At 36.0% G+C, this 24,092-nt stretch overlaps 2 protein-coding genes across 3 annotated transcripts; one reads left to right on the top strand and one right to left on the bottom strand.

Annotated features, from left to right (window-relative positions):
* Nucleotides 1-292: 292 nt before the first annotated feature.
* LOC131021560 (single myb histone 5-like) lies at nt 293-6,392 on the top strand. 2 transcript variants are annotated; one of them, XM_057950811.1, is made up of 6 exons: nt 293-578; nt 1,092-1,302; nt 1,542-1,756; nt 3,449-3,533; nt 4,379-4,462; nt 5,900-6,392. In XM_057950811.1, the coding sequence occupies exons 2-6, from the start codon at nt 1,153-1,155 to the stop codon at nt 6,269-6,271; spliced, it is 906 nt and encodes a 301-aa protein (XP_057806794.1). In that variant the 5' UTR covers nt 293-578; nt 1,092-1,152; the 3' UTR covers nt 6,272-6,392. The 2 variants fall into 2 exon arrangements, with proteins under 2 accessions (XP_057806794.1, XP_057806795.1); XM_057950812.1 differs by lacking the exon at nt 293-578 and having other exon boundaries at nt 1,161-1,302; nt 1,537-1,756.
* Nucleotides 6,393-14,837: 8,445 nt separating this feature from the next.
* LOC131021559 (protein SHORT-ROOT-like) lies at nt 14,838-16,826 on the bottom strand. Its single transcript, XM_057950810.1, has one exon. It carries the CDS (start codon nt 16,489-16,491, stop codon nt 15,022-15,024), a length of 1,470 nt encoding a protein of 489 aa, XP_057806793.1. The 5' UTR covers nt 16,492-16,826; the 3' UTR covers nt 14,838-15,021.
* Between the last annotated feature and the right edge of the window lie 7,266 nt (nt 16,827-24,092).

Below are 24,092 nucleotides of genomic sequence, written 5' to 3'. Positions count from 1 at the left end.
GTTTAAAATGATATTTTTTCTATTTACACAAATTTGAGAAATCAAAGATTAAGCTTTGATGCGTTTCAAACAGAGGTTAAGGTTTGATGGACTTGAGGTTGAGGAGATGAATATATATTTTTTTTTGAGGGGGAGGAGATGAATATTTTGATATAAGACTTGAGGTTCGATGCTTACTTTTAAAAAAATACTCTCTATATATTAATAAATAAATAAAACTCAAAATTTGGGAGGGGCTCCAGCCCCCTGGCGAGAATTGTTATATAAATTGAAAACTATGACTAGTGATAAAATCGTTTTGAAAATATGTTTGGAACTAGTACAAATACGTAGATTTGAATTATACATCTAATAACTTTATTTGGCAGTAATCAATCATTATTTACGAGTTGATATTACTTGAAAACGCACGCATATAGTATACAAATTATAGGAGGAAGAGGGAAAAACTGACAGAAGAGAACAAGACGAAATACGAGGAAAGCAACAGCAGCACCGAACCAAAACGGAAAGAGGGTGCCGCAGCAGCCTCACTGAGGAGCGAAACCACCACGTCGCCATTGAAAACTTGAATTTTGGTATGCCCTAAGCTTTTATTCCAAGCTCAATTAGGTTATCATTATTTTTGTCTTCCACACCGCCTTGCCGTTGTCGTGCTTTCTGGCTTTGCCACCAAAAGCGCCGAAACATGCTTCTTGGCGACCTTTCACGCTTCTAATGACGGCGAGTCATCGGCGAAGCCGACGAGGTGGTTTGGGTGCTTTACTTTGGCGACTGGTTGGTTTCAGGAAGAATTGGTCTGCTGTTTATGATGGTGAATTTTGCATGATAGAGTTTGTTTATATTGAATGTTAAGTTTGCGTTGATGCATTTTATAATAGGGAATTTTGAGTACGACTGACTGGAGAAATTGGTGCTTGGTAATTGTTTTTATTAGTATCACCAAACTGCATAAGAATATTGATATACTGTTTACTTTTGATTGGAAGATGATTATGCCTTCTAATTTCTCGATAATGATGTTTGTTTTTTTACAACGAAGTCGGTGGGTTTGATAGATCACGCTGTTTCGTGGTTCTACACTTTTGCAGGTCTCTTCGTAGAGAGTAGAAACCAACTGATAATTTATTTGTGAAAGGTCTTGCCTTAGTAATGGGTGCTCCTAAGCAGAGGTGGACGCCAGAAGAAGAAGCTGCTCTTAAAGCTGGCATTAACAAATATGGAGTTGGAAAATGGAGTACCATCCTTAAAGATCCTGAATTTAAAACGATCTTGCGATCACGTTCTAATGTGGACCTTAAGGTGTTAATAATGCTTTATCCTCCATACCACTATGCTTCGAAAAGCTGATCATTACGTTAGTGGGGATATCTGTCATTTGATCAAGCATGAATTATATCTGACTTAGCGTATTCTGTGTTTAACTAGTCTTATGTGAATATTCTGTAAATCTTTATGACTGAAATAACATTATTCAGTAGCTTTCCCTATGCGTTCCAAACAATTTGTTCAAATTGATGTTTTAACTCTTCAAAGGACAGGATAAGTGGAGAAATATGAATTGCATGGCTAATGGATTAGGATCTCGGAGAGCTGGTGTTGTACATAAAAACAGTCAGGTGGCCCCAAAGCATGATGAAGGCACTTCGATGGATAGCTTGGCTGTTGAGAAGGATCCTGTAGTTCTTGATGCCAAGCCTCTTTCAGAAGTGTACGTGACCACCAGGGATGCTAATTTGGAAAACCAGATTTCAAGGTTGAACTACAAGATGCGGTTTGCCTCATTTATTGATGCGACTTCAATTATGCCTAGGCTTGTTTGTTTGTTAATAGAAAGTAGCACAAAAAAATTGGTCTCTTTGGTTGAAATCAAAATCAGACAACTGATCCACATTTTCTTGATTTCGCATATAGAAACTGCATTTTGGAGGAGAAACAACTTGTTTATGTTTAACCGGGCACATTAATAAGTTTGGTGAAGCCTTTCATGAAATTAGCACTGGATGCAGAATTAAATAATTCATTAAGCTCATATCATAAATATTTAGTGGGTACAATATTGAAAATATCAAAGTGGAAAACTTTATATCTTTGCCAGGTTGAAATGACAATTTGTGAATATTTGAATACAAACTTAAATATGGGAAGCTTGGAAGATAATCATTAGTTATCTACTCTAATGGTTGATATTGATTGGCAGTGTGTAAATGGTTCATGACCATTTAATGTTATAGTCTTAGTTATGAGGTAGTACAGAATCTCACGATTTTGCAAGAATAGATAATAAATGAAATGACAAAACAGTTAATGCAGTATACCAAAATTAGTTTAATAGTCAATACATCCAAAACACATGCCAAAATTATTTAGTGTTTAGTTGCAGTTTGAAAAGTTGATCTGTGAACATGAAATTGAACGAATACTTCAGTTTGTCAGAATTCTTATTGACTATTAAGTGAAATCTCTTTGATATAATATGAATGTAAACAATTTTTGGTTTTGTTGGTTTGTCGAACTATGAGTATTTTTAGGTACACTCAGCCTATTCTTCCTGCTATTGTCATCAAACTTTAGGAAGAATTTCGTTGCTCATTGAATGGACAGAGAATAAATTATGAAAAAGATGGATTATACTGCAATTGGGGACCTGCAATGTGCTCGTATATCTTTATGTTTCTTTTTGTTATTGTGTCTTTGTATTTCTTTGTAAATAAATTATGAAAAGATGTATTTCTCTTTGATTAGTGGTTTGAATATTTTCTTAGAAAAAGCTGGTTGTACTTATGACTTGTATAGTTGTGGTCTTTAATGAAAACGCTTTCTTTCTTTCTAGGAATATAATTTCTTTGTGGTGTGACGGCATTTTTGTGTTGATGTGTCATCGCTAAAACTTTGTTTGCGATGGCTCAGAGTTATTTGAGATAACATATTGGCACCAAAGGCTCTTGCAATTGTATGTTTATCCTCTCTGGTATCGTATGTGTATGGTCATAAAGATACACAGGGGCAGAGCCAAGCCCCCGACGAGAAGGGGGGCAAAAAATTTTGCCGCTACATATTAACTTTTAGTGGGGCAAGATTTAAATATTTTTATAATTTTATATATAATATAATGTATTTAAGAGTAATTAAAAAAAATTAATGTGAGACAATAGCCCCACCACTCCACCATGTAGCTCCGCCAGTGTAGATACAGGTCGTTTGTGGCTTTCCAATCCAACAAACTTGCTTATATCATGGTAGATATGTGTAAATTGGCCTAAATTTTACAGTTATCTGCATAGGTTTTTTCCTTCAAACTTATACATGTTATGTTTCATTAAAAACGTTTTGAACCAGTAGGTTTGTCATTTCTTTCCTATTTTTAAATTTATTCCTTTGAAATTGGGCAGATCTATTCTTTGTCATATGTACTAACATCATATGGGGTTTCCTTTCATAAATGTAGGATGGATGATCTAATATTGGATGCTATAACAAAGTTGAAGGAACTTCGAGGATCTAGTCGGCATGCGATTGCCAAATACATAGAGGTAATACCAACCTTTATCAATGACTTCTTATACGCTACATTATAAAACTAAAATCCTAAAATATAGGAAAGGTGCATTTCTTGAAAAGAAAGTCGGTTTCTTTCTATTATCTTTGTGACGTAAGTTTTCTATATTACATTTTGAATAGTAAACTGAGTTGAGTTTCATTGTGAATCAAATTATTTAATTTTCAATTTGAAAAAGTTTCCATTAAGTAGTAACCATTTGATGTGTTACACTTTCTTCATAAAACTCTCATTTCTACTCTTATTATTTTCATGTTTTTTTTTTGAATTAGAATTACAAGAGGTATCTGAATATAATTAATTATGCAACCCGCACGCAGGCGGGAATACAAAACCACCTAAAAGTGGGAAAACATCACCGCACACAGGCGGGATTGAACCCAAGACCTCTCACAAAGGAGAGTCTTTGGGTGTCTCAGCTTTGCCACTAGAGCAAGGCCTCATTGGCACTCTCATTTCTACTCTATTAAATGATATATCATATATTCTCTGGTAATTTTCTAGTTATACCTCTGCAGATGCTCATTCAAAATTATAAAACTACTATGTAAGTATGACTGATCTAATTGAAAAGCTGCAGACTATCATGTTTGTATTTTCTGATTGCCATGAAAGTCAACTCCGAGCCTTCTAATGCCAGTTTTATATCAATAATTTACATACGACATAAGAATCTTGTAATTGATTTCTGAAGCATGTATTGTAGGGTAGTTGGATGTGGCTCTGTGGCTAAAGCCCAGCCAGCTTCTTTTTGTGCGACTTTTCATTTGTTCTCTGAGATTTTGACTTGTTTATATTCTGCATTATGATATGTGATAGGATCATCATTCAATGCCTCCAGATTTAGAAAGGATTTTGACTGCAAATTTGATGGCATTGACAGAAAAGGGAAGATTGGTTAAGGTATGTAACTTGTAAAGGCCATTTGCTTTATTCCTGATTATTCTTTAAGTTCTCTTTTTCTTTCTTTGTTTCTTTATTTTTCTTGGGTGGAGAATGGGGATGGGTTATGGTTGATCAAAGGATGAGTAGGCATTGGGAAAATGGTCTGTGTTGCCTTTGGTTGAATGCATGTGAACAGTTGTGTTAGAAGAGTTAATAATGAATCTGTTACTTACCCATCTCTCTTGTTGCTTAATTATACCACTACACTTGACTATAAGGGTGTGTTTGCTTTTATACCTCTAAATAGAGGTATAATATAATGAAGTATAAATTTATCACTTAAAGTGGGAACCGCAATTTTTATATCTGGTTTGTTTTTTTCTTTTTGAAACCATTATATCTGGTTTGTTTTAAATGATAATATACTTATCCCTCTCTGTAAGGTGGTATAAAATTATAACACCTTCCCTTAGGTATAAAATTATACCTTACCCAAGGGAAAATGCGTTGCCCGGAATTTTACACGGCCTGCCCAAATTTTTTATTACGTCAAAACAAATAAGGTATAAGGGGGTAAATAGAGCTCATCCCTTCCTTATACCTCAAAGCTAATGTGAATTCTACTATTTTTTATTTATCTATGTTATTTACTTGAGGTAGATGATATTGGATGGAATGCAATCCTGCATTCAATTGCCTCTTCTACAGCCAGATTACCGGCAATTTACATTTCGTCTTCTCTTCTGTTGTCTCTAGCTGAATTTCCTTCCTACTTTCTGTTCTCGTGTCCTTTTCTTCTCTCTTGTCTCTTTGATCTTTCTTGATACTCGAAAAATAAGTTTCTGTGCAGACCATGCTGCTGCACTCTTGATAAATATCAAAATTATGTACTAGAATTGGGAATGGGATATTGATAGTTCAAGCTGGGAAATAATGTGTTCTGTGAGATTAAATAGAAGAAAGAATTCTCACAAAGCTGACAACGAAGCGCAGCTTAATTGGTAAGACGCTTCCCCTCCAACCAATAGGTCGGGGGTTCGAGTCATCAAGGGGGGAAATGGGGAACCATTCATTATTGATCTTTTTAAAAAAGAATTCTCACAAAGCTATGTTGGAATGGTGATGGTTGGAAAGGGGCATGTATGTTAATACTACATTAGGGTTTATTTGTACCTAAAAGAACTTTGTGGGGACTTGTTCCTTGGAGTAAACATTAAGGGTGTATTTGACCTTCTCCCTAATATAAATGAACTAGTGCTCGCAAGCTTTTGAATATTTATGTTTGGCTCAAGTTTGAAAAGTTCAAGCTGAACTTTGCCTGAGCCAACTCCACCTTTAATGAATACTTTTACAAGCTTTCATTGAATGAAAATTACTGATAAGGTTGCACCAAAATTGGGAAAATGAAAAAAAGTAAAAATGAATGCCTGAAAGGATGGTTTGCTTCCTGGACAGGTAAAGCATCAGTACAGAATTGCTCCAAGGTCAATATCGTTGGACAAAGGGGAAGATCCAACCTCATCACATGCAGACGGAGCAAAGGACTATGTGGAAGGTCTGAGAAATGGTATCATTATACTTACCAAAGCCCAGATTTTCGCTGAGCTAGAGAAGATGAGGAGCATGACCGCGGAAGAAGCTGCAGCGGTTGCTGCACGAGCAGTTGCAGAGGCAGAAGCTGCGATGGCAGCAGCTGAGGTGGCAGCAGTGGAAGCAGAGGAGGCGGAGATTGAGGCAGAAGCGGCACAATGTTTTGCCGATGCAGCTCAGAAGGCTCTTACCTGTGTTTCTTTTCGTAGTGCTCGATTGGAGTACATGGATATGTAAGTTAGACTGCACTTCCACTTAGTTGCAATGGCTTATATGATTTATTTGACTAGTGAAGTTGTAAATACAATTTTTGTCATGCATCTCAATGTTTGATAGATTTTCCTTTTATTGCCTTTTATTGACTTGTTAGAAATTTTTAATCAAACTCTATAATTCATGGATGCTGAGAGGTAAAACGACTTACCTATGAAAGTCGTTTACAAGTTTGAATGCTGATTGTTGACCAATATGCCTGTTTGGCCTTATGTTTTGACAGTTGAGATATTGATTCGCTAAACCAGTGAAAACGTTTACATATTTTATTCGGTGCTTCTTACTTGAATATATCCCATCAAAATTACCTTAGTATCTTTTATCACATGCAGCTAAGGATAGTAAAACGGATTCGGTTTGATTTTCGGTTATCAAATTCTTTAGAATTCAGTTAATCGGTTTAATTGGTAACCGGTCGGTTAAAACCGATTAACCGAATTAATAATTAAAATATTATATTTTATTTTAAAAATTAAAATTAAAACAATATAATCAAAAATAATTACAAATTTTTATAAAATAATTTTCTGTTCTATGTAAATATAAAGGATGAGTTGGTGGAGTGAATAAGACTTTATCCTTGCTCCCCAAGGGCACAAGTTTGAATCCCTTGAGTAGCAATGAAAGCACATTTAAAAAAAAAATTAATTATTTGCAGTTAACCGATCCGGTTAATCGGTTAAATTGAACCGCTATTCGGATCCGATTAGTGATTAGTGAAATCGCCTTTATTTGGTTCTATTAATTGGGAAACCGATTTAGTTAAAATCGAACCGGACCGATTACTAGCTCTACATGCCGCAATCCCTTTTGAAATTTAAAACTACACCCTTCTGACTCTAACATTCCAAGAGAAACAAGGTTTCTTTTGAGTCGAGGAATGTATCTGACTTTGGGACAATATCTTGAAAGATCCATCGTGTTTCTGCAACTTTATGTTTCCAATATCATTGCCTAACAATACAGATCCAATCCTTTAATACTTCAACTCTTTGAACCAATTTTTGTGTGGGCATATATAAAAACTGCAACCCTAATCCAAAATCCATTCATCCCCTATATGGTAATTAACCACGTTCAAAACTGCCAACACAGCCCAAATTATATCCCCATTAACACATTGATTTTTTTTGAATTAGCCACCTTCGGGATTTCGCAGTGTGCATATAATTTGTTGTTCAAATGCAATTACTTTAGAAATAGTGGTGTCAAATAGCCACATTGAAGATGCAAACACAATATTTGACCACTAATTGAAAAAATACAAATTATGACCATTAATTAGGCAATATGCCTAATATACCCCTGAGTATTTTTAATTCTCTGCGCCCTATCTACCCCCAAGGCAATTTTTTTTACTCCCCTGCCCCCAGACCCACCGACCCCACCTACCCACAAGCCAATTTTTTTTTTCTTGTTTACTTCTCCTGCCTTGTCTACCCCCGACCCCAACCACCCCCCCCCCCCCACCCACCCCCAAGCCAAATTTTTTTTTTACTTCTCCTGCCTTGTCTACCCCCCAGACCCCCGACCCCACCCACCCCCAAACCAAATTTTTTTTTTACTTCCCCTGCCTTGTCTACCCCCCAGACCCCCGACCCCCACCCACCCCCCTCCCCCCCCCCCCCCCCACCACCCACCTCAAGCCAATTTTTTTTTTTTACTCACACTGCCCTGCCTACCCCCCCCAAACCCCCGACCCTACCCACCCCACCCCCCTCCACCCACCCCCAAGCCAAAAAAAAAAAAATTACTCCCCCTAGATAAAAATAAATCAAATTTTACTTTTGTTATTTTATTTTATGGCACTATTAGTGTCATAAGTGCCAAAAGGACATTTTTAAACACTTCCCCTAGGGTTTAGATATTTCATTTAGGGTTTAGATTATCCATTTAGGATTTAGATGTTCCATTTAGGGTTTAGATTATCCATTTAGGGTTTAAATGTTCCATTTAAGGTTTAGTTGATGTTGTTGTTTCTATATTGTTCTGCATGTTTGGCACTTATGGCACTATTAGTGCCATAAGTGCTAAAAATACCATTTTACTTTGTTTTATTTTGGATTTTCGTTGGCACTTATAGCACTAGGGGAGTAAAAAAAAAATTTGGCTTGTGGGTTGGTGGGTGGGGTCGGGGGTCTGGGGGGTAGACAAGGCAGGGGGAGTAAAAAAAAAAATTGTTGGCACTTATGGCACTAATAGTGCCATAAGTGTCTAACCCGACCCGCGTGCCTGATCCTACCCGGCACGCGACCCGCGCTCCTGACCCTACCCAATCTCGCCCAATTAAGGGCAAAAACGTCCCAAAGCTATAAAAATGGCCAAAATTTATGTTTTTTCAATGAGTGGCCATAATTTGTGTTTTATGATTCATTTTGGCTATTTCAAAATTTTACTCATTACTTTATTACTGTTTAGTAATACATTTTTTATAACCAAAGTCCATAATTGTATGTGTAATTATCCTAAATCTGTTTAGACAATTATGGGTAGTACATTTTTTAAAACCATATGTAACAGAATTGTAGTCGATTGTTGTGTTATTAATATTACTAGTGTATCCCCCGCGCTATGCGCAGTGAATGTGAATTTTAGATTCACGTAACGTAGAGTTGAGCTTTAAGCTCAACAATAAATTTATGAAAAAATGAAAAAAAAATCGAGCTAAGAACTAAGAAATTGAGTGTTTAAAAACTTAAAAAAGAAAATATCATTTGTTTATTTAATTTCTTATTATGAAAGGACTTGTTTACTATTGATCTATTGTTGAGATACAATACCAAGGTCCATTTAACCTCGTTTCGACATTTAAATAATAATATTTGAAAAGTGCAAATCGTTGGTTGTCACATATTTCAAATTTGCGTCTCTGTAGTCAGAATATAAATCTCTCGCTTTCCACTTTTATTCTGATTCCCCTTTAACCTCAGATCTGTTACCTTTTCTTCATGTTTCGCATTTTCACTGAAGTCATAATTGAATATATTTAAGCGCTCAATTTCATCCTCATCTCGTAAATTGTGAATATATATGTCGGATAATAATAATATAAAATAATCAAATTAAAATTTGATACCAAATTTACTATTTGCAAGATATAAAATATTTCAATATAACCTAGGCAATTCATAAAAAAATAACATGTGTCTATACATATATAATATCACTTATATAAGGAGTTTCTATAATCATACAAATTAAATTAGATTGATCATATAAAATATGTGTTTTGTGTAAAGAATAAAAAAAAATAAAAATCAAAATATTTTACACGCTTTTTGTAAAAATACATCAGCTAATATTAATTAATATTTGGCTTTAGAATTTTAATTAACTTATCTAACTTTTTATAATCATACATCAGCTGCTTTGTTTTAGTTGGGCAGGCGATTTTGCTGGTTCTGTAACTTATCTAGCTTAAAGGGGTGTTTTTTTATGTAATGTACTTGAGATGGTTTTATGTTCAGAGTCTGTAACTCCACCAATTTGGTAAGAGTACCGTTGGTGCTATTCTTATCTTAATAAATTTCATTTACCTTTAAAAAAAAAAAAACACTTCCTATCCAATGCTTAGATTTGATCTCCACTGAGGAACATTGCACTAACACCGCATTTGCCATGAAATTAATTAACTAGATTTGAAAAAAATAAGAAAAAAAAATAAAAATTTTGCTGCCTCCAGGATTCAAATCCAAGTACTGTGTTCATCCATCATGATAATGCATCCACCGTAGATCTTCATGATCGAATGACTGAAAATGATTCTCCGATCTTATTTTAAATACAAATTCTCATTAGAACCTCTTTCTATATGGGATGTGTTAAGTTACAAACTCTTTTATTTTAGTCCATCTATATAATTAATGCATCATCATGCTGGATGAATGCATCATTTGGATTCAAATCCCTTTAAATTTTATGTTTTTCAAATGTGTTAATTAATTTATAAAAAGAATACATCACTCTCACAAAAACTGTAGTTCTCATATTAATCAACTCACTCACACGTGTGTGTGTGTGTGTGTGTGTGTGTGTGTGTGTGTGTGTGTGTGTGTGTGTAGGGAGAAGATCAAATGAGAATGAATAAATGTGGTGAGAATGAAGAATGATTACAAAAGTCAGTATATATATTGCATAAAATGCTTGTAATTTGCATAACGGAATTCAATTAATTAGATAAAATTTTCGCTCCCTCCAGAATTCGAACCCAGGTAAAAATTTTATGCAATATTATACTTCAGCTTATGCAACAATATATACTGACTTATGCAATCATTCTTATTTCACGAAAGATAACATTCTCAGTATAACACATCCCTATAGGTATATATATATATATATATGTGTGTGTATATATTCATACTTTTCATGAGTATACCAACTAATAATACTTAGAATAGTGCCCCAATTAATTAAAGTGAATGTATTAAAATAGTCACATTTATATCAGAAAGATAAACAATAGTTAAAAGAATAAAATAGCCACTTTTTAGCACAAAATTTTATTTTTTGCCATTACTTCATGAATTCATAAAGTTTTAGTCATGAATTTAATGCAAAATAGAATGAATTCCCCGTTAAAAGTATTTAGTTGTGAATTGGAGGTAAAATGCAGTCAGTTCAAAATTAAAAAACTATTAAATCGTAAATTATAGATAAAATAAGATCAACACATGCATGTAATTATAAGTATTTTAATCGTAATTTTTTTCCTAGACTGTTTTGGCTATGCGAAGACAGGGAGGCTTCCATTAGGGACATGGGGAATTGGTGCAATGGGAGTTGGGTTTGGGAGATAAAGTGGAGGCGTGAGTTGAGAGAGAGGGAAGTTGAGATTGTTAACTCTTTTATGGATGAACTCTCTGGTTTTAATCCTTGTGCAGATCGGAAAGATATATGGGAGTGGAATGCAGAAAAGGACGGAGTGTATTCTACAAACTCAGCCTACCGTGCGATCAAGAAACAAAACCAGATGAACCCGACGACAAATAATGGAACGATTGATTTTCAAAAATTGTAGAAAGCTCCGGCTACTCAGAAAGCAAGGATGACGGCTTGGAGAGCACTCAGGAACAGACTCCCTACTTGTGATAATATGGTCAAGAGGAACGTGGAGCTGGACACAGTTGAGAGGAGCTGTGCTGCTTGCTTCCATGCTGTCGAGTCGGCAAAACACCTCTTCCTTCGCTACCCGAAGTCTGATGCGGTGTGGGATTCTTTACAGCGGTGGCTCGGCCTGTATACGGTCCGACCGTCATGATCACTTCATGTCATTCATACACATGGGAAAAGGCAAGAAAAGTAGACGCTTCCTGAAGGCCCTTTGGAGCTGCACGATCTGGGTCTTGTGGAGACGAAGGAATGAGGGTCGTTTCGAAGGAAAGGCTTGGGATATTAAAAGCACAAGTCTTGAAATAAAGACTAGAATGTGGAGTTGGATCTCTATCTTTGAGTTGTTCGAATGGAAGGATTCCTTTTCTTCCTGGTGCTCAGGCAATCTTTCGAGCATTCTTTGTATTTAATCTTGGGCATTTCTGATGCCTTTCATGTTCTAATGAATTTCTTTCCTGATAAAAAAAAATCGTAATTTATAGGTATAAACTATAGGAACTCATAATTATTTAGTTGTGAATTCCCCTCAAACAGGACAATTCACGAGTAAATCTACGTTAGTTGGGAATTACTCTATTTTATGATGAATTCATGAGTAATCTAAGTTTAATATTGGTGAATTACCCCCTAACATAGTCAATTCACAATTAAAACTTAGCTAGCTACCACTAATTGTCAACACCCTTTTTATATATTTCCGAATGCCGTCCTAAGATTCCTTTGACACAATCAATAGTGACTTTCTTCTGACGATTTAAATGATTTTCATAATAAAAAGGAAATTATTCATAGACCTACTACCAACTCCATTATGTTAAACAAGAGCATATTAACGTCATTAGCAGAGCTAAAAAAAACAAACGTCATTAGCGGATAAAGTACATGCCAATTCACAACTACAAACAATTAATCAAAATGCTCATACGTTCAATTTCAGAATGTTCTATAATTACAACTTGCTAAGTACATCGCGGATTAAATTAAAATTATCAATAAGTTAAATTAATAAGAAATGCGCATATTACCATTTATATATATAAAATATACAGTAATTGCTAAAGAATTTGGAACGTTAATCAATTTTGGTTTTCAACACGTTAACTTTTATATATTATTGCGAAATAATATTCTTTTTTTTTTTAGTAAAATAAGTACATCAATACATATCAATCTCGATTTATATAGTAGCCTCACTAAGCTCCGGATAAGTGTGCAAGCCCAAATCATTTTCTTACATTTATGTATTACATAATTAATGTCCGGATAAATCCAGCTTAACAAAGTGATCAATTAGTTACCTAATCATTGCTCCTTAGCTGATCAGTTGAACAAAAATTGAAGCGTGTGTACATGATGTGGTGGTAAGTTTTAACTCACTTAGAAAATCTTTCAAATTATATATCTTTTTCAGCTTAGGAAAAGTTCAGATTATGATAAGTTACTTGAATTAGACTAATGAACATGAAAATCAATTTTATGATTATGCTTGATGCGATGCTTGTGATCACTGTGTCCAAAGGTTTAGCAGATAAGGCAACATTAAACCAAAATATTGATTGTAAGAACACAATCAATTTAAGAGGTTTGCAAATGATCAGTTTATTGGTTAGTTTGAAAAGCAATTTAAGCAAATACAATAAAATTGATGTAAAGATTGAAAGTACAACACACAAAAGCGCAATTTTACATGGTTCAGAGCAACTCTCCTACATCCAACTTAAAGAACAATTGGGTATATTCACTGTGTTCAGATCTAGGCTTAGGATATTTATAATGAAGAATGCGTAGTTTAGGAACTACAAATATATTCTAAAGTATGAACTTGAAATTTTACAATGAAGAATGAATTCCTCTTCGAACAATTATTGTTGTCAAAAGATAACCCACAACGGTAAGAATATAAAGGAACACGCAATGTCAGAGTATCCACACACGTATCTTGATCTTCTGTCGAATAGATAGACATGAGATTGAATAGAGCTGTTAGAGAAACTTTCTTCAATTTCTATCTATTGTCCATTGAAATCTTCTTGTTTGAAATAAGGAATGGTTATGATAGCTGAATCTGCACATCTCTAATGTTGAAATTCTGCAGACATTCTTGCATTTTTTTTATTTTATGAAAAAGCGAGATTCAAATTTAATGCAAGATATGTAGCATTAAATGTCCATAATAGTTTCATACGCTTTAAAGGTTGACTTCACTTTGCTCTTTTGACTTTAGGGCTGACGTGGCAGTGAGTCTGATCATGTGTTATAGTTGGATCCTTCAGTCAGTCAGCTTGAGTGATGCTTCCATCAGTTTACATTCCATACTTAGGGACAATCTAGTATGACTTCAATATGTTGATCAGTTGATCATTCATACTTGTTCTTCATGCTATTGTCTGTAAATATAAAAAATATGCTTCCTAACAACTAAGTTGTAGTATACAAGATACAACCTTGTCATATAACATCAATCTAAAAATTTTGGTATTAAACCAAAATTTTATAATTTTCACCAACAATCATTCTCCTCCACTTCCCTTCTCGGCTCCTTCAATTCGATCACCATCGTAGCACCGATACCACCCACCGTGGATCAAAGTATTTATTTGTAATCCACTCGACGATCAATTTCTAATTAAATCCACCTCTGATATCAACTACGTTATTTCAACCTCAATGCTTAAATGGCATTGTTCCATAAGTGGTATAAGGTTTTCTACCAAAGTGTAGAAAAAAGAAATTAGACACCACGATATTTTCTCGGTCGTCGAAAAAATTTGTCAAATCAATTTTACAACAAATTAAAACTAATCTAAAATCAAAATCAGGCATGCTAATTAAAGTTCGTAATGTTTTTGGCAATCAACTCTAAAATATAATAAGCGATAGAGGCAAACATTATAAACCGAGACCGAATATTGTGCGGCCTTTGTGTAATGCAAATTATCATCAACAAATTCAATTCGAAGCCATAGCTCATCTTTGTAACGCTCGCAAAATGCAATTCAGATCTTCTATTGCTTTAAGTATGACATCTTATATTGTATTTATGAATTATTGACGTGTGTGACAATATTAATAGAGGATTTAATTTGATGGATGTGATAGATAATATTGATAAGATGAATTGAAGGATAATTAAACAATTCATTTAGTTTTGGGTGATATAAATAATCATTCAATTGATTATTAGAATGTTGACCGGGTTATCACGGATCAAATCATGTAAGTATTTTATCAATTATGTCTTGTCATTTAAAACCAAATTCGTCCTAATGATTTAGAACTTAATTAGAGTTTCTATATGAAAAATATACTCTAACATTGGTTAAATTCAAATTCTTAAAATTGCCATATTTTTCTCATCTATATATATACAAATTCACAATATAGAGGATATGCAATGAAAAAAATGCTTGCAAAATTGTTAATGACAATCAATTCAATTGATCAAAACCAATCCAGAAATTGGAAAAGAACAAAAACCTAAAAGCAAAGATTAAAAAAAAAAAAGAGAAAAATATATTTTTGTGGACAAATATGATCAAACTCATTAAACATTTCCCACACCACACCCATGCACAGCCCTACTACACACAGCGGAGTTCCGATCACGAGGGTTTCCACGCACTAGCCCACACCACCGGCTGCTCCCTCCACGAAAGGAATATTCCGGCGGAATTCGCGCCCTGCGCCATCGTCCACCCCTCCTTATACCTCCTTAGCAAAGACCGCACGTCGTCGCTCACCTCCTCACTGAACGACCACGCCCTGAACCCGCCGCCATGCATGCGCTGAGACCACCTCGCCGCCGTGTCCCGCCTCTCCACCGACTCGTGCGGCGGGCACGCCACCAGGTCCACGACGGCGCGCCCCGCCGCCCTCTCCAGCACGAGACGCTCGTTGCTCGCCCTCGGGAAGCTCTCCTCCAACGCCTCGAAGTAAACCCTAAACCACCTCAGACACTCCTGAAAACCCCTCACGAATTCGAATCCATCATCGCCGACGTTCAAATCGGCTTCTTCCTCCACAATTGTAACGATCCTCGGCCGCAATTTCCCAAAATTCGAGATCAATTGATCCCGATTACCCCCCGTGGCCCGCACCGATCGCAGCGATCCGACGCAATTGATCGCGAGAGCTTCGCCTTCTTTAATGTCGAGCGCGGCGAGGTTGAGCTCCGACAGATCGCCGGCATGGTGGATGACGTTGAGCTTGAAAGGCACGCCCATGAGGCGCGCAAATTTCTCCATCCTGCTCCCGATCTCACGCATGACCCGCTGCACGGCGGTGGCGCCGGCAGTGGCACCGTCGCCCCTGCCGCCGACGACGGCGGTGAGGCGCAGGTACGGGGTCTCGTCGCTGCTGCGCGTGGCGATGGCCTCAAGCAGCGTGGGCCACTGCGTGCAGTAGGTGTTGCTGAAGTCGATGATGTGGATCCTGCTCTCGCCTTCGACGGCCTCCATGATCGCGCCGTTGCAGGCCACGTGGCCGAACGTGGTCCACGGGCTAACCTCTTGGAATTTCAGCACCGTCTCCCTCGTGGCGTCGAAGGACGCGGCCTTCTCCGACGCCGAGATTAGATTCCGGCGGTTCTGCTCGCCGGAATCGGTCATGCGGCTGAACAATGCTTGGAGGAAGTAGGCCGCGAGCTTCTGATCGACGTCGCCGTAGGGCGAGCTCATCTCATTGAGCATCCACATCAGCTGCTGGAGGCGCCCGGTGTTTTTGTCGGCGATGGCTCTAGCTGTTTCTAGAAGGATCTCGGAGGCCCACTTGTTCTGGCCGGAGAATGCGGCTGGGAATTCCATGCTCACGTCGTGCGGCGCCGCCGTGGAGTAGGAGGATTGGTCGTAGGCATGGTGGGTCGGGGTGGTGGTAGGGGGTGTGTTAGAAACCTGCAGATGGTGGTGGTAGTGTTTGGAGGAAGAAGACGAAGAGAAGTCTTCTTCATCCATGAAATAGTTGAGGCATTCCTCCTCTTGGTGGTAAGGGTTCTGCGATCGTGAGCTACTCGAGGTTCGGCTTGAATTAATGGATTGCTCCGATTGGAGACTAACGAGTCTAAACAAAGTATCCATCTAATCAAATGACCCACACATCAAACACACAAATTCTCACTTTATATGTTTGAATGAAGAGGGGAGGAGAATCTTCTTTTTTCTTGCTATTTCTTTTATTGTTTATACTATATTAAAAGACAAATGGTGAGAGAAGAATCTGAGCGACGTTGGCATTCTTTTATGGCCAAATAAAGGATGGGAAGCTAGACCAAGAAGTCGTTGCTTCTCTCACCTCAATATTCTATTGTATTTAATCGTATTAGATAGTATAGGAGATTTTTGTGTGTGTTTAAAGATGTAAGTAGAAAGGGTTTTAAAAAAAAGGTATAGATAAGCCATGAAATGGGGTTGTAGTGGAATTTGCTTTTGATGCAATTCAACTTTATGTAGGCTTTATGTGTGAGAGAGAGAGAGAGAGAGAGAGAAGTGGGAGCAGGCGTGACAAATGGGTATCGGGAGAAGAAGAGAGAGAGAGAAAAGCTGCCGGCGTGCTTGGTGATGATGAAGCCACCCACCATCAACATTGAACACGGTCTTTCACTCATTGTTTGCCCCCCACTTCCTCACCAAACTCTGCCAAGCCTTCCGCCTTTTGCCGTTTCTTTATACCAAAGAGTTTTCTATCATACTGTACGTTAATCGCCATCTCATTTATCAAGGCCATGCTTCACCCTTTTCACTTTTAATTTTCTTCCTCTTTTTTTCCTTCCACCTATATTATATACTGCTTTTAACACATACTTTCAAGCATTTTTGGATAGCTGCACCATTTTCCTAGATGTATCAATAAATAGTTCGCTTCTTTAATGTAATTGTCCGCTCATCTCTTCACCACCAATATTCTATACTTCATAACTCTATGCATATATTTCAATATATGGTTTCATACAGATATGCTTATATATTGAGAAAATGAAAAATAATGCATAAATTAATAAATTCTATAAATAAATCAATATAATTCATAAATAGATGTATATGATGAAATTCTTGCTTCCTTCAGGATTCAAACTCAAACGAAAAAACTTGTTCATACGTTACGTTGATTTATTCGTAAAAATTATTGATTTATTCACACGCATTCTCCATGGAACCTCTCTCTCTCTCTCTATATATATATATATATATATATATGGTTGATATCCAGTGAGAATATTATCTTTTATGATTAATGACAATAACAAATAAATAAATCAAATCTACGAATAAATTAAATGTAGCACACGGATAACTATATCAAATTATTGTGGTAAAAATCTCGCCTCTCAAGATTCGAACCATGTGAGAATGATTATTCGTGTGTCAATCCTCATTCTCATGAAAGAAGCATTCTCACTAAATCATTTCTCTCACACTATATATATCTGGGGATTTTTTAAAAGAAAACATTGAAAGTTGGGGAATTTTAAGAGAAAACGAAAGTTGGGGACACAAAACACTATTGACCTTATATATATATATATATATATATATATATATATATAGGGAAGGGCTAAAATAAGAGCATTTCTTAAGATATAAAATAAGAATCATTTTAAGCCCTTAGATCATCAAGATCTACGGTTGATTCGTAATCCTGTTGGATGGATTTATGGTCCTGAGTTCGAATCCCAAAGGTAGCAAAAAATTATTTTTCACAATTCATATCTTTATACAGCGAATTCATACGTGTTCTATATAAAATTCATACATTAAAAATTGCTCTTATTTCTTATTTTAATATGTGCTCTCACGGTAGCCCACCCCTATATATATATATATATATATATATATATATATATATATATATATATGAAAGAGTTCAATGGAGAACATTAAATATTTCAAATAACATATAACATTGAACATGTCAGTAATTCTCTTTGAACGTTAAACGTTCGTAACGGTCATTTCGTTGAACATGGGCTTGAAATAATCATTATGTTCAACGTCATGTTCAATGAAATGACTGTTACGAACGTTTAACGTTAATGTTCTTTGTTCTTTGAATATTTGTTGTTCTCCATATATATATATATATATATGGAAGGGCTACCGTAAAAACATTTCTTAAAATAAAAACGTTTTCAATGTACGAATTTTATGTAGAACACATATGAATTCATCCAACAGGGTTACGAATTGTGAAAAATAAATTTTTGCTACCTTTGAGATTCGAACTCAGGACCTCGAATTCATCCAACAGGGTTACGAATCAACCATAGATCTTGATGATCTAACGGCTGAAAATGATCCAACAGTGTTTTTATTTATATTCCCCTATATATATATATATATATATATATATATATATATATATATATATATATATATATATATATATAGGGGAGGGGAGGGGAGGGGAGGGCTAAAATAAATACACTTCTTAAGATATAAAATAAGAATCATTTTCAGCTCTTAGATCATCAAGATTTACGGTTGATTCATCATCCTGTTGGATGAATTCATGGTCCTGAGTTCAAATCCCAAAGGTAGAAAAAATTTATTTTTCGCAATTCATACCTTTATACAGCGAATTCATACGTGTTTCTACATAAAATTCATACATTTTTCCTAGTTTTTATTTCTTATTTTAAGAGGTGCTCTCACAGTAACCCTCCCCTATATATATATATATATATATATAGGGGAGGACTACAGTAAAAACACTTCTTAAAATATAAATATAAACGTTTTTTAATGTATATATATATATATATATATATATATATAGGGGATGGCTAGAATAAAAACACTCTTAAGTGTATAAAATATAAATGATTTTCAGCCCTTAGATCATCAAGATCTACGGTTGATTCGTAACCCTGTTGGATGAATTCGTGGTCCTGAGTTCGAATCTCAAAGGTAACAAAAATTTATTTTTCGCAATTCGTAACCATGTTGGATGAATTCGTAACCCTGTTGGATAAAATTCGTACATTAAGAAACGTTTATATTTTATACACTTAAGAGTATTTTTATTCTAGCCCACCCCTATATATATATATATATATATATATATATATAGGGTTAGGTTCTATTGAGAAATTAATTTTTAGTGAGAAATGAGAATGATGAACAAATTAATAAATTCTATAAATTACCAATATAATTTCGGTCCTCCAGAATTCGGTCCTCCAGAATTCGAACCCCAGATCAACATGCTTGTACATAAAAATTATTGACTTATTATTAAAATATAGGGTTAATTCTCTCTAAATCCTTAAACTATAGTCATTTTCCTTTTTTTCCCTCAATCTTTGAATTTCCCACAATAAACCCCCAACTTTCAATTTTTCCTAATTTTCCCATGACGGGTTTTCCAGCCAAATCCGAAGTCGGAATTTTCCTATGTGGCGTTATTCATGCCAAATCACCCTATACGTGGCAAATCACACACACCCTCCCCCTCACACGTCACTCTCCCCCTCCCACGTCACTCTCTTTCTCTCTTCCCCCATCCCCCTTCCCCCTGTCCCCCCGTCTGGCTCCCCCTCTCTCTCTCACCGCCACAACCGCCCAGATTCTTGGGACGGCGGTTTCCAGGAGACGGCACAAGCCGAAGAGCGGCGTCGACTCTGCCGAAATTTCAGAGGCGGCGAGCGAGCTCAGGTGGCGCCGGCTTGAGGGCCGACGTTTTCTGGGACCTCCGTCGACTCTCCCCCTTTCCCCATCTCCCACCGCCGCCACTTCCTCCCCCCTCCCCCTCCCTCTCTCCTCCACTCGATTCCTGACGCCTATTGAAAACCCACGTTTGAAAACCCACTTCGCCCCCCTCCTCCCTCTCTCATCCACTCAGATACCAAATTTGAAGAGGCTCGGGGCGTTAGGCGGCGTGACTGGGAGACAGAGGCTCACCGGAGGAGGCAGGTCAGGGCGGCGCTGCTATTTACGTCGCAAATCCTAGGCGGCGCGAAGAGGGGGCAAAACCCTAGCTGCAACTCTGAAAACATGGGTCAGAGAGAAGGGTTCTCAGGTCGGATCTTGGGAGCGCGGAGCCTTTGAGGAGAGCGGTCATTGGGGCAATCTGTAACAGACAGGGATGAAGGCGGTAGTCTGCCAGTTTATTGGAGGAGATGAGCGGCAGCGATCGGACTTTGAGAAGAAGGTGGTGGACGTGGCAGAACGGCGACAAATTGAAGAATAACAAGCACGAAACGACGTCGTTTATGTATAATAGATACTACATCGTTTTATTAACAATCCGGCGTGTCCACGTGTGATCGAATTTGGCCGGAAAACCCGTCATGGAAAAATTAGGAAAAATCAATAGTTGGTGGTTTTTTATGGGAAGTTCAAAGATTGAGGGAAAAAATGGAAAATGACTATAGTTTAAGGATTTAGAGAGAATTAACCCTAAAATATATTGAAAGAGTCGTTTTCCAACTATGTCAACACATTGTTACAATGAATAACAATGGGATATATTCAGGCCTCGTTTGATTCACCGTAATGGTTTTGGCCATATTATTTTCCAATGGATGCCTTCCGTAGATTAGTGGATATTAATTGTCAGGTTTTTGTGTTTGATATGTTAAACAAATATATTAGTCACACAATATTGGTGTTTGATATCCAATTACGTGGCCTATATAATTAATAAGAAAGACACAAAAGCCTTTGTTAAATGAATTTTTTTCGTTTGACTAATTTTGGAGACAAAAAACAAGGGCAAATTTGGGAGAGAGATTTTAATCTCAAACCCCAGAAAACGTAACGGAGGGGGGGCGCCTGATGTGTATTCCGTCAAAAACAGTAGATTAACTCCGGGCCTTTGAATATTTCCGGGCCATCAAGAATATTTTAATAGGATTTCAAACACACGTAATGCGCCATATACCTTTGCTAATCCACTCTTATACAACCAATCAAACGAGGCCTCAATGTGTTCGAATCTAGGTTAAGGATGTTTACAATAAAAATTGCCTAGTCTAGAAGCTGCAAATTTATTCATAGATATGAACTTGAAATTTTATAATGAAGAATCAGTTCCATATCAGACAATTGTTTTACTTGAAAGATAAACCTCAAGGGTTAGAATATTAAGAACTAGCAATGTCGGAGAGTCCACTTGTCTCTGAAATCCCCTCTCCACGTATCATGGTCTTTCGTCGAATATATAGATAGGAGTTGAATAGTGTTGTTGGAGAGAGCTCTCTTTTATTCTGATCTTTTGTCCTTTGAGAACTTCCCGTTTTAAACACGAAATGGATTGTGAATTATAACAAAAAAACTCGAATCACAACCAAAAGTATTTCGGGTTATCAAATATAACATAAAAACTAGAATTCATAACCAAGTATATTTTGAATGGTGAAATGGTGAATTTGAAGATCGTGCATGAGAATGACGACGTGGGAAGAGAAAGTATTTAGGACAAAATATTTGTGTGTGATGACGTACATGCGCGCACGAGTGAGAAATGTTTGCAATTCTCACGCACACCTCGGTTTAGTAAAAATGTTACTTTTTCTTACACCACCTTAAATGCACTAAATTCAAACCTTTGAGTAGTTTTAAACTATATTGGTAAGTGAACTCTGTTGATTTAATCATTGGAAGTAAATGCATTGAAATAAATGATAAGTATAAAATCAACATACACATTATATCGTAATCATTTGATACGACATATTGTGTTCAGTCGTTGAACGTATCAGGTGATGACACTATCAGCTGATAGAGGTGACTATCACATGCCTTAAGCGATTATTGAAGCTTGTTCCTCTAGCTTGAGTAGCCTTTCCATCAATAATGTTGAAATCATTTGTTGATTATTACAGATCGAATACCACTTGTTGAATACCATTTGTTGGTCTTCAACAAATACTTGCTTCCTGTTGGATCCTTGCTAGTAGTAGTATTAGTGGTCCTGAGTACTAATCATTTGGGTTTAGCAAGCCCAACTTCCTGCACAACATTCTAAACCTTTCTTCAGCTAGAGGTTTAGTGAAGATATCAACACATTGTATGTTGGTGTAAATGTTCTCAACAATGACGTCTTAATTTGTTCTCAACATGTTCACTGATGAACTGATGTCTAACATCTGCATGTTTGTATCAGGTGTGAGATACTGGATTCTGGGTGATGGCTATGGCACTTGAACTATCACAGTAGATTGGAACCTCTTCAGCCTTCACTTTGTAATCTCTCAATTGTTACTTAAGCTAGAGAAATTGTGAGTAGCAGCTACTAGTAGCCATGTATTCAAGTTCAGTTGTAGAAGTGGCTACTGATATCTACTTCTTGGAAAATCAAGATATCAACTTGCTTCTGAGGAACTAACATGTTCTTTAAGTTGATTTTCATGTCTAGCCCGCAACCTGCAAAATCAGTATTTTAGTATCTTGTTAGTTCGAAATTATCATCAATAGGACACCAATTCACAACTAAGAGTAATTATGGGTTGTGAATTATAATATAAAAGCTCGAATTCACAACCAATAGTAATTTCATATTGTTATTTATAGCATAAAAACTTGAATTCACAACCAAGAGTATTCTGAGAACTTATTTATAATCTAATTTTTATATATCATATATCAAATGAGGTGAAAATGACCTTTTTATCTGAGAACTAATTAAGAACACAAACACAAACACAAACACAAACACAAACACAAACACAAACACAAACACAAACACACAAAATTCATGAACAAACGATGATTCGATGAAATAAATATTATTGAGTGGTGAAAATGTGTTGTAATTAGTATTGAGTGGTGAAAATGTGAAAATAAGAGTAAATGGAGTATTATAAGTGGTGAAGTATAGTCCAAAAATACAAAATGAAGGTTTTTTTTTTAACGTCCCATAAAAAATGTATAAAATTTTATCATGGACCAATGAGTATTACATAAGATTTTCTCTTCAATTTTATGTGGTTATCAACTTCATGACTTCGAATACATTAATATCTCTATGCTAGCTCGAATTTTCAATTCTAACTCAATAAATAATTATTTAAAATAATATACTCAATGAATCAATTATTTTTTTTTTTTATCAATTTTAACTTAATTGGGTCAATAATCCAAAACTAAAAAGTGGACTTGGGTAGATTTGATATAAAAAAATATAATGTTTTGTAAATAATTATTTATTGTGCTAGATTTGAAAATAAGTACTAGCTAGTATTGTTACGTTACACTGAATTTTCCCGCAAATAAAATAAGAATGCAAAAAAAGGACCAAAAAAATAGTAGTAATATAGTAAAAAACAAAATAAAGGAATTGTATCTTGCATATAGTAGTAAAAAATTATTCTCGAATCAATGATTGAGAAAATTGTCCCGTTTGGACGAATGTTGTCTTTCATTGAGAATGGTGCAATACGTACATGAAGCCATGTGGTATTTGAGACAAATTTGTGTGAGAGAATTAGAGTTGATCAATAGTGACAACGCCTTGCAAAATCCAAGAAATTTCATATTCTATTTCAGTTTAAAATGAGTGTGTACTGTGTAGTCGTTTCATTGACTAAGAATCATTCTCTATCACCCGATTATTAATTCCTTGTATAAGTTTTCAATTTCTGCATCTGCCAAAGGTACGAATAGGAATTGTATTCATGTCATTAATCGTATTTTTCGCAAAATTATCACACTACAACCGCATGGACACAACTGTGCATAGT

Source organism: Salvia miltiorrhiza, chromosome 4, assembly GCF_028751815.1.
Source record: "Salvia miltiorrhiza cultivar Shanhuang (shh) chromosome 4, IMPLAD_Smil_shh, whole genome shotgun sequence".
In the NCBI taxonomy this organism is placed as follows: Eukaryota; Viridiplantae; Streptophyta; class Magnoliopsida; order Lamiales; family Lamiaceae; genus Salvia; species Salvia miltiorrhiza.
The sequence above is the reverse complement of the archived record's forward strand: the minus strand, read 5'-3'. Positions and strand labels throughout refer to the sequence as shown.